Source organism: Bactrocera dorsalis, chromosome 3, assembly GCF_023373825.1.
Source record: "Bactrocera dorsalis isolate Fly_Bdor chromosome 3, ASM2337382v1, whole genome shotgun sequence".
NCBI lineage: Eukaryota > Metazoa > Arthropoda > Insecta > Diptera > Tephritidae > Bactrocera > Bactrocera dorsalis.
The window spans coordinates 68,124,620-68,135,709 of NC_064305.1; the positions used below are offsets into that span (position 1 = coordinate 68,124,620).

At 33.5% G+C, this 11,090-nt stretch overlaps 2 protein-coding genes across 2 annotated transcripts; one reads left to right on the forward strand and one right to left on the reverse strand.

Moving 5' to 3' along the window:
- Positions 1–236: 236 nt before the first annotated feature.
- Positions 237–3,687, reverse strand: LOC105229000 (uncharacterized). The gene is made up of 5 exons (XM_049452014.1): positions 3,263–3,687; positions 2,749–3,015; positions 1,755–1,866; positions 1,482–1,648; positions 237–487 (listed from the first exon to the last, which is right to left on the reverse strand). The coding sequence occupies exons 1-5, from the start codon at positions 3,483–3,485 to the stop codon at positions 285–287; spliced, it is 972 nt and encodes a 323-aa protein (XP_049307971.1). The 5' UTR covers positions 3,486–3,687; the 3' UTR covers positions 237–284.
- A 2,028-nt stretch (positions 3,688–5,715) lies between these two features.
- On the forward strand, positions 5,716–9,760 carry LOC105228921 (FAS-associated factor 1). The gene is made up of 14 exons (XM_011208936.4): positions 5,716–6,060; positions 6,557–6,625; positions 6,684–6,870; positions 7,161–7,310; positions 7,380–7,569; positions 7,637–7,841; positions 7,953–8,050; positions 8,111–8,211; positions 8,274–8,419; positions 8,490–8,644; positions 8,707–8,855; positions 8,930–9,204; positions 9,290–9,409; positions 9,487–9,760. The coding sequence occupies exons 1-14, from the start codon at positions 6,022–6,024 to the stop codon at positions 9,649–9,651; spliced, it is 2,049 nt and encodes a 682-aa protein (XP_011207238.2). The 5' UTR covers positions 5,716–6,021; the 3' UTR covers positions 9,652–9,760.
- The last annotated feature ends 1,330 nt before the right edge of the window (positions 9,761–11,090 follow it).

The window sequence follows — 11,090 nt, forward strand, 5'->3', positions numbered from 1 at the left end:
AAATTACTACACACGGGTTTGAGCGAAATCGTCTTCGCTCAAATGTACAAAAGTTGGAGGAGAAAGATTCAGCAATTAATCAACTTGGTTAGCATAGAACTTCAAGATGCTTGAAAATATAAAGCCCGGAGACTTTATTCGAGGCAGTTTGCCAGTCCTTGAAAAACAACGGCTAATGTTTTTATTAAATTTTATTAAATACAATATTATTTTACATAAGTTTAAAAATTTATTTAATTTTACTTAAAAATATTCAAAATAAATAAAGACAGTTCAATATCACCTTAAATCAAAAAAAGCATAGCATTGACGAACTGCACCAACAAAATGGCGTGCTTGTGGTCCGTGCAACGGCAATTTCTCTGTATACCGCTGATTAAATGTGATTTTATGCAACCACAAGTGGCAGCACTTTCCCAGTCTATAATTTTTGTCAATTCTTCGACATTAAGAAACTCCGCAAAACCAAAAAGTCCGCAAATAGCACCTATAAAAAAAATAAAAGATAATATAATTTTTATAAGTAATACAGTGGCCCCAATTAATATGACCTGCATTAATTTTTTACAAACTCAATAACATTTTTTTTTTTAATATTTGTAAATTTATACGAGCGATTTGTGTACATATGTTTTGAGTAAAAATACATATATGTAGATATTTTTATTTTTTGAAATGAATTTAATTTATCAGGCAACTCTAGTTCAAAGAAAATATTATATGATAAATAAAGAAATATTTATAATATTTTTATTGAACATATTTTGGATGAAAAAAACGTAACTGAAATAATAAAAAAATAAAAAACTGGCAACTCCGAAATTTATATAAATTTTATAAATTTATTTTTATTATTTTTTTTCTTATATCTTGCCAATTTTTGATGTAAAATACTTAAAGAAATAATTTTAAAAAATTAAAAATCTGGCAACACCAAAATTAAAAAACAGGAAATTTAATTTTTTTTCTTATATTTCGTAAAATTGTTATGTAAAAAAGCGTCAATGAAAAAATTTCAGAAAATTACAAATCTGGCAACACCAAAATTAAAAAACATATAAATATTATAATTTCTTATGTTTTGTAAATTTTTAATGTAAAAAAAAGTCAATGATATAATTTCAAAAAATTAAAAATCTGGCAACGCCAAAATTAATAAATATTAAATATTAGTTTTTTCTTATACTTTAAATATTATTTTTCTATGTAAAATAAATTTAATGAAATATCCTGTATGGTGGAATTGGTATGTACATATGTACTTTATGAAATAATTTCTGAAAACTAAAAAATTGGCACAAGCAAAATTAAAAAGTATTAAATATTAATATTTTCTTGTATTTAGAATATTTTTATAGCGTTAACATTGTGCACCAAATCCACAGTTTTCTTAAATTTCGTTTTTAGAATATTTTACTAACATTATTACAGTACTTTATATATGCACCGAAAGAAAAAAAATGTTTTGGGACCAGACTTACTCTGTTCTATATACAATTCCTGCCATTCTTTGCTGTCGAGTGTGGCGATTAACTGATGTTCACGATACACCTGCGAACAATGCTCGGTGGCCAGAATTTCGAAGGAGAGTCGGGTGCCATAAAAACGTGCACAATTATGGTGCATAAGAAAGAATAACTGTAAAGCTCTATAATGGTATCAATGAAATTATTTTTATAAAAATAATAATATAATGTTTACACATATTATTATTATTATCAATAGTAATTTACAGTTATTTTTGGGCAACTCACTGATGTGTACGCCGAAAACCATATGTTGGTGTGCTGATTTTAATTACGGGCAGACAGGTGCGTCGCAATCGTTCACAGAGTTCCAGACCTTGTGAATGCATCAAGCACAGACCTTTTCGAAAAAAATAACGGAGCCAAGTTAAATTATATATATACATATATATATGTATATTATGTGTGTATTAATTATTTCTTAATAAATTATATTTTTTATGTCAAAAAAATCTCATTTCCTCAACTTAACCTAAATATTTAACAACTTCACTTTTACTGGGTGCAGGCCACAAATGCATCGAGGGCAATGTAATAGTGGACTATATTACCAAGAATGGTTTACGGCTAACATACGAAAACGTAATCAACATTATAAAACACATACATTGTCTATATGAAGATCTCGACAGAAGCATGGTAAAGAAAATCAAAGCTCGATAGAACGAGCCGCCTGGGTGCAAAACTGCAAAAGTCATGTGCAAAACGGTAGAGCAGAAGTACACAAAACTCCTATTGGTACTCGATAGAAGAGAATGTGGGAACATGATAGGAATTCTAACTGGTTACTCTCTGGTGGCGACACACGCCCGAAGAAAGGGGGAAATGTGTAGAGCAGGGAAACAATGGAGCATTTCTTGTGCACTTGTCCCTCATTGGCAAGACTATGCTGTAAGCATCTGGGGACTTCACGTTATGATACACTGCACTAGGTATCGATAGTGAGGCCGCAGAATCTGTTAAAATTCGCATCAGCTCAGGCATCCTAAAGGATGTCTACTCTTCTTGGACCTGTCAACTGAACTCCATCTGATATCGCGAAGGACCAAAACTGGTCTATGCACCATTATTGGCCTACCTAACCTAACCTCATTTTGAATAACTTACAAAACTGATTTCCAAATTCAAGAAATATTTAAAAACCGCAATTAGTTTCGTACACTTTGAGAAAATACCAATGAAACTTGGTTCTGCTTCGTATTACGGTGTCTCTGAAACATACCTGCGAATGTATCATTCGGAAATCCCGTTCCAAGCAGCGTCGAATAATTTTGCGCCAGTGATTTGAATTCCAAGTTTTTATCGATTTGATGCCGTCTCAACGTGAAACCCGTTATCATTAGATTGTGTTGAAAGACAGCTTGTAAATTGTGCGCACCAAAGCTCTGAATCACTTTCATACGTATACAGCTAATTTTTTCTAGGATTTCCAAATATAAACTGCCAATCGCCGTGTCCAAAACTGAAGATTTTTGTTGTTGCACTTTTTCTGTTCGAAAGCGGAAAGAAATTTTGCACTTTATAATTGTTATATAACAATATTGCGGATATTTGAAGTTAGTTAATAAAGTATTACTATTAATATTTTTAATTATTTATTATTAATATTTTTCAACATTTTTCGCTATTTTTGTATTTTTATTTTTTATTTATTTTATTTTTTTTCTTATTTTATTTAATTTTTATTATTAGTTTTTGTACAATTTTCGTCTATTTTGAGATGAATTTCCACTTACGTTTTACCAAAAATTCAACAAACAACAAAGCCGAATCGACGTTCTCATTCCAATCGCCGTCTCTCTCAATATTATTTAGCAGATTTTTGACGATCTCCGATAAATGCAGAGGCATTGTTGTTGTAGGACTTCCTGGCCACATTTCCGAAATAGCGGCCGTGTTTACAAACAAGTACGTTAATATACTTGTAATTACCGTTAAACGTTTTACAGCGCACAACATTTCACTATGAATTTCAGTGGCGTTTGACGCTAATTACTTAATTGTGCTCGTTGTTGACGATGGCTTCTAACAGAGATTTCGAAATCAAAGTGCAGCATCAGCGTCCACTTGTCAACACGCTAAACACTTGTAGCCTCTGTATTCACCTCAGAATATATGTAGATGTATGTTTGTATGTATAACGGAAGGCGGCAGCTGCGCATCTGGACTTTGGTTAAACATTTGTGTGGAAATAGAGTATTTATTTATACATATATGTATACTTACATCTCTAGGTAATACATATAAGTAAATTCTGAAAAAGACTATTCTTGTGTAACGGTAATTCACACGGCTCACGTAGCCCTAACACATTGATATATTCCAATGTACTACAGGATGCCATTGAGGCGATATGAGCCCTCTTCGGAAACATGGATACAAGGGGTTTAATCCTACGTCTGCAGATTGTTGTGCAGTCTATAAACAGATGCTCGGGAGGTTCCAGCTTCATGTCGCAGAACCGGCAGTTTGCACAAGAGGCTAGAGCCATGTTGCCTCCTGAGCTTAGAATGGCCACTGTAGAATGCAACACATAACCGTAATTTGTTCCTCGTTGGATTGATTACAAGCTCGTCAGCCAGTTCATACCCAAATAAGTTGCACTCGGTTATTCAGCCGCTTTATGCATTCCTCCACCAGTAGCGATTTAATCTCATAAACAGATCGCTTTAATTGCTGCTATGTATGGCGATACTTTCGTTACAATAGTTGCGTTGGTGGTTTATCTCTACACACGGCCTTATAGCTAAGATTTCTGCTTGGAAAATGCTTTTCACAAATATTTCTGAAACTTTACTGTTTTATAGACCCTTTATGTTCATTTATACTCCTACTAGTTCCCCGTGCATTTGGCCTTGTTAAAAGGCTTGCGTACCGGTTCCCAGAGTTCTGAGAGTGCTTGATCATAGTTGCGCCTTTTGCTGATCGCACTGATAGACACTGATAAACTTTTTCTATCACCCAAAGATATTATGTTACCTGCGGCTTTAAATTTTACAATACATAAAATTTCATTATATTGCATCATCTCATATTTTCATACGATCAGGGATTTATTCGGTTTAGATCAGTTCTGCCTGCTTGTTTGAAGTTCTTGGGGAACCTGGGGGGAACCTGCTTTAAAGGCTTAAAAAAATCGATATTTTCGAGGATTTTTTTGGGAAGGAAAGAAATAATTGATTGAAGCGAAGTTTCTAGGGTTTATAGTTATTTAAACATCATTCACAAATTTTTTGGATACGAAATATTTGATGTTCTGCCTTTGGCAAGCAATTGCCCGATGCATCTCTCATGTTCATTTGTCGGACAGCGGGCAGGATGCAGGTCCCAATTTCTATCGGAAACAAAAAATTCAAAAATATTCATATTTTTTAATAATTTATCTTCTAGTTAAACTAAAAAAAATTCCAAAAAAAAGTGAAAAATTTTAAAAATTTTCTTAAAATTGAAAAAAAGTGTTGTTTGACCAAAAAATTTTACTTTATGTTGTTTGAAAATATGTTTAAACTCGACTTTTTTTTAGTTTTTTTAGTTTTAATAGAAAAAATTTAATCCCATGAACTTTGCCCCAATTCTATACGACGTTTTTAATTTTAATGTGAATCCATTTAGTACGTCCTGTTATTCATTTATAATTTGCTTAGAAACAAACAAAATTACTTAATTGTTTACAAAAATTCCGTTGCAGCCTTTCCCTTAATTAAAAGTAATATTATTAACAAACAACATATGCATAAAAAATAAACACTGTTTTCTCAAAGAAATAAAAACTCTTATGAGCTGTCAATTAAAAGCGATCGGCATATTAAATTGGAAAGTTTTTCCCGCTTTAAAAACTATAATTTAAAATTACTTGCAAAAATTCAAAACTGCAGTAAATATGGAACATACAACCCTAACAGCTGATATAAGAAACTTGAAGTTGGTTGCTGAAAGCAACGAAACACATGGCAATATCGGAAACACTATTTTACAATACCTGATGCATTTTTAATGAACATGAATCGATTATATAAATTAAAAACTAAATTAAGCATATTTACCAACTAATTTACAATATTAAGGTTAATTTACCAGCATATATTACCAACTACCCATATAATAAAAGTTTTTTTTTTGTTTTAAGAAATTAAAAGAATTAGTAAAGGTACCCTGTGCGTGTTCAAGCAATGTTAGCTGTCATTATTGACATCAGGTTAATCAGTAAATCATACAAAGGGGGATTTTTACGCAACACAGTGCAGAAATCACACTGACAACACTTTTGTTGAGTCGAGCGAGTTTTCATCTGAATAATAGTTTTCAATGTGTTTTATTATAACACAAAAGAAAAATAAAATTTCTAACATAAACTAGTGGTTAAAAGCGTTTGCTGTGTCTATAACGCATTTGTAAATAAGTTATTTGTTAGGCTTTTACGGAAAGAGCTGAAATCGAAAATATTAAAGTCATTCTATAAAAGCATCAAACATACAGGCTAAAGCAAAAAATACAAATGTCCGAGAACAAAGACGATATATTAGCGACTTTTCAGGTAGTTAATTTATCGTATAATTGATGTTAAAAAATCTCGCAGCTAAAAAGTGTAACTAATCAATTAAAAACAGATAATGATTCCATGAGATCAATTCGTATATGTACCTAGATATTAAAGTATCTATATAAGTAAACGCATGTATATATAAAATGAAGGATTGCTCAATTGTATTAATTAATGTGGCTTTGATATCACGACGGTTGATGGACAACAGGATGCTAGTACTATTAGTTTGAATGCCAACACGCGCACTTACTAATTTAAGCTGTGTCATGCATAAGTCTGACTGTGCAATGACAAAGAATATATACATATATTCAAGTGTCGCAGTACTCGACTTGACAAGCATTCTCTTATCCAAATAAATAAAAGATATTATCATTGATTATATTCTAAACAATAACAAAAAAAGAAATTAACTGCGAAATTTTTTAAAATTATTCTTTCGAAAAATGCGTATAATATACAATAACATTTACAATTTACTATTTAGAGTATCACTGGAATAGATGATATCGGTGAAGCCTTTTCGCATTTGGAGGAGACCAACTGGGATTTAATGGTTAGTTGTTGACTTTCTTAGATACCATCGAAATAATAATGAAATTTAATATTTTTAGACTGCTATTCAGCGCGTCATACCACAGGACGATGCGCCGTCACATGATAGAAATTCAGCATCAGTTTTTACAGAAAACTCATCTGGTTTCTCAAACAATACAGCCCTTAATGATTTATCTACAAATGCGGGGTCATCCAACTGTCGCCAATGGAACTCGATTAGTGGACCTAATGTGGGTTTAACAGGTGAGTCAGCGCTATATATATACATATATATATATACAACATTGCTTCTGTTTTTTGAAATTGTGTTAACGTAAAGTAAGAAATGATAAAAAATGTTGGTGATATTTTAAAGATTAGAGCGTGTGTCTTAAAATGAAGTTCACAATTTAGTTAGGGACTCTCTGTCTGCAATATGATGCAAATAGTGCTATCAAGATGTGTATTTTGTTATACTATTTTGTTTTTGGCAGCTCTATATTTTTATTAATAGTTTCGAAACTTTCTAATTAAGCGTAAATGTTTTATTTTAGCATCAACTTCCGCAGATGCTGAAATAATTGATCTCACGTCCGACATGGACTTGGACCCGGCAAGGCACAACGATGTTAAGACTTTGATACTAAACATACACTACAATGAAGGTGTTTACACCATACGTCTGCCATCAATTGCTACAATTGGTAAGCATATATAAACAATTTAAATCAATCATTCTTGTAACCATATTTTTAAATATTTCTATTTTTTAGAACAACTAAAATTAAGAATAGCAGAAGAGACAAGTGTGCCAGTTTGCCGACAAGCGATTCGTGGTTGGCCGCCAGCGAAACTGCAAGAGGCACGAAAAATAACCACGCAGTTGGGTAATTTAGATCTAGGACCGGAAAACGACTTGATCTTACACAACCTAACCGAAGAAGGTTACATCGATACAGAAAAGTAAGGAAACTACTATTTACATTAAGAAAGAGTCTATAATTTATGCTTTTTTTTATGCTATGCACAGCGAGGAGATTGCACAGCGATTACGTGACACATTCAAATTGACTATTGTAGAGCAACCCAGCGGGAAAACCATAACATTACCATTTTTAGGTAGTAACACTATTTTGGAGGTTAAAACAAAAGTTTATTATGTCAGTAATATAAATGTGCGAAATCAGGAATGGGAAGGCTGGCCTTCTAACTGTGATGACAATTTAACTTTGGCCGTAAGTTGAGTGCTTTCGCAGTAAAATATTGTTATAAAATCGTCAAATATTAAATATTATCAAATATCATCCATAAATACTTGTTAATACAATTATATTATTACTTTGCAGCAATCTGGCATTGGTTTGTCACATAATTTTACACTGCGCAACAAGTGTGAGAAGAATATGGACATCGCGGGAGTTTCTAATAATTTAAATATTAGCAAGTAAGCGCTTAGTCTAACAAAGCATGCATTTTAGTTTAATTTAATTTATTTTTATTGCAGTAATACCATCGAGACTGATGACGATAACAGCTTAGACGATGAAGACGGTTATGATCCCTTACCAGATGAGGAGCCTGCACCACCACGCAGCCGGCACTTAAGTAAATATATTGAATATGCACAATTTTCTTGAGCTTGAATTAAACTTCGTTAATTTTCACAGTTCCAAATAACATTGGCAATGAATGCACAGGTTCTATAGAGTTCTTCGACAACTACCGTGAACGTTTCGGTGAGCCGCATCCCGTATTCTATGTCGGCAGTTTAGAAGATGCTATACGCGAAGCTTGTCACAAGCCGGCGCGTGAGGTAATTGAGTTGCATTAATGTGCAGAAAAAAATCGTCATTACTCAACACCTCTTTAATGTATATTTACAGCGAAAATTGCTTGCAATTTATTTGCATCATGGTGATAGCATTCTCACAAACGTATTCTGTGATCAAGTAATGAAAAATGAGCGGATCATTGAAGCATTTGCGCAGAATTTCATACTCTATGGATGGGACTTAACATTCGAAAGCAACAGAAATATGTTAGTTAAAGCTTATACTATAATTACAGTTATTTAATATTAACGTTTAACTAATCCCTTAGGTTTCTATCTTCGGTCACTGCCTGTGTGAGCAATACAGCATCCATAACAATTAGTACAAAACCAGTTGATAAGTTACCGTCGATACTAATTATAGGTAAAAGTCGGCTTTCCGGCAGATCTTCATGCGAGGTGCTCTCCGTTGTGGATGGTGAGCTATACGATCCACGCCATATTGATACATATTAACAATACACATCCTTTTTTTTACATGTCGTTGGATAGGCAATTCAGATTTAAATAGCTTCTTGTCACGCCTTATGGATGCAGTAGAAATGTACAAATTACAGTTAAAAGACGAGATACGCGAAGAAGATGAGCGTGCCGAACGTGATCAAGTCAAGGCTGAGCAGGATTTGGCCTATCGTGAAACGTTAGAGGCCGACATGGCCAAAGAAGCCGCCAAGCGTCAGAAAGAAGCTGCAATCGCCGCCGAACGCAAACGAATAGAATCGGAACAAGCAGAAGAGGAGGCGAAACGAGAATCGATACGTTTGGTGGTGCGTATTTCGTACAAAACTACTAAACTTTATATAAATGCTTATGCAATGCATATTTCTTACATAACCTCAACTTTTCATTCAGGCTCAACAATCACTACCGCAAGAACCCTCAGACTCTGATACTAATGTGTCCACGATACGCATACAGAAACCAAGCGGAGAGTTTTTAGAACGAAGATTCTATAAATACAACACGCTGCAGGTAGTGAAGAATGATTTACAAAAATAGAAAAATATTAACCAAAAAAAAAATTTTATTTTACTATTTATTTCCTACAGGACATTTTAAACTTTGTCGCTGCCAATAATTATCTAATCGAAGAAAACAAATTAATCCTAATATCTAGTTGGCCACGTAGCGACTTAACAGCCATCGATCCAAATAAGACGCTTGAAGAGCTGAAATTGTATCCACAAGCGAAAGCCGTGCTCGAGGAGCGATGATTTTTATTTGTAGCAGCAACAAACCAATTTATACATCATATAATGTAATAATAGATTTGTAATAAAAAAATTGCGGGTCCAATAGCAACGGACCGGCAATACAAAAATATTCATTTTAAAATTAATTTCAATTCATCAACATTCAGCAACAACAAATGCATGGTGAATAGTTAAGCGATCGTATCTCAAGTCTGTCTGATATATGTATGTATGTGCTTAACGGAAACGAAGCCTTATACAAAAATTAACACCGCTCGTGTGCGTTGGCGTACAGCAACTACTATTAAGAATTTTAGCAATTCAAAGTACAACCAGTCTGGTTTCTGTTCTGTTTTCAATATTCAAATAGAAATTAAAAAAAAAAATAAAATACCTATATTTTTGTTTAAATATGATTTATGGATAACACTTGTATGAGCACCTAGTACAAATAGTAGTTTTATGTTCAAGCTAAGTTTGTTCATTTTTAACTTGGATTCCTTGTTAGAACTTAAAAATTCCAAGAAAAATAATTATTAAATTTACAGAAGCGCCCTCGTGATTCCGAATTGCTCTATATTACAAATACCATAACGGTATATTTCTAATTTATGTTGATAAATAGTTCATAAGTCACCTATCATCTTTGCGAATCTTGGTGGAAATACTGTTGTTGTTGTTGCTGCTGTAGCGGAAGAATTCTGCCGAGTTGACAGTCCTTTGCCGGTTAAAAATCAGTGTCCGTTCCGGTTACATGGACCCTAATGTCGTGGGAATGATGGAAGCATCGTATTTCACGACTTCTTGGTACGATAAACACATAACCTAATTCTTTAGAAAGCTTACATATGAATCAGATCGAAATGCCATAAACGATTTAAGATATATCATATTTCGTAACAATGGATCAATATTAATCGAAGAATTACTAAATAATTAAAATTAAAACTCAATAAATTCAACCCTTTTACTCCAACCATGTCTTCTTCTTTACTAACGTAGACACCAGTCGTTCTTCCTTTTCGCTGTTTGATGCCAATTGGAGATTCCAAGCGAAGTCAGGTCCTTCTCCACTTGGTCTTTCCAACGGAGTGGAGGTTTTCCTATTTTTCTACTTCCCCCGGCGGGTACTGTATGGAATACTTTCAAAGCTGGAAAGTTTTCGTCCATTAGGATACAATTATTTGGATTCTACATTCTAAGTGGTTTGCTAAGTGGGAACGAGGCGAAATAAACACCGTTGACAAAGAACGCAGTGGAAGTCCGAAAGAGGTTGTTACCGACAAAACATCAAAGAAGTTCACAATATAATTTTGGATGACCGTTAAGTGAACTTATTCGAGATTGCTTGCACTCTAAAAGTATCAACTGAGCGTGTACAGTAATAGGACTGATTTTCTTCCGACGCGACTGTACTTCAGAGCGTGAGGGCGTTCCTAGCTAACGAACGAGCGGCTGGT

Bases quoted from the DNA above. Each gene is read 5' to 3' on its own strand.
- LOC105229000 (XM_049452014.1), bottom strand. From the start codon at position 3,485: ATGTTGTGCGCTGTAAAACGTTTAACGGTAATTACAAGTATATTAACG. The intron at 1,867-2,748 runs GTATGTTTCAGA...TTTTTCGAAAAG, and splicing joins TCCGAATGATACATTCGCAG to GTCTGTGCTTGATGCATTCA. The intron at 1,649-1,754 runs GTGAGTTGCCCA...ATACCATTATAG, and splicing joins GGTTTTCGGCGTACACATCA to AGCTTTACAGTTATTCTTTC.
- LOC105228921 (XM_011208936.4), top strand. From the start codon at position 6,022: ATGTCCGAGAACAAAGACGATATATTAGCGACTTTTCAG. The intron at 7,311-7,379 runs GTAAGCATATAT...TCTATTTTTTAG, and splicing joins GCCATCAATTGCTACAATTG to AACAACTAAAATTAAGAATA. The intron at 8,212-8,273 runs GTAAATATATTG...TAATTTTCACAG, and splicing joins ACCACGCAGCCGGCACTTAA to TTCCAAATAACATTGGCAAT.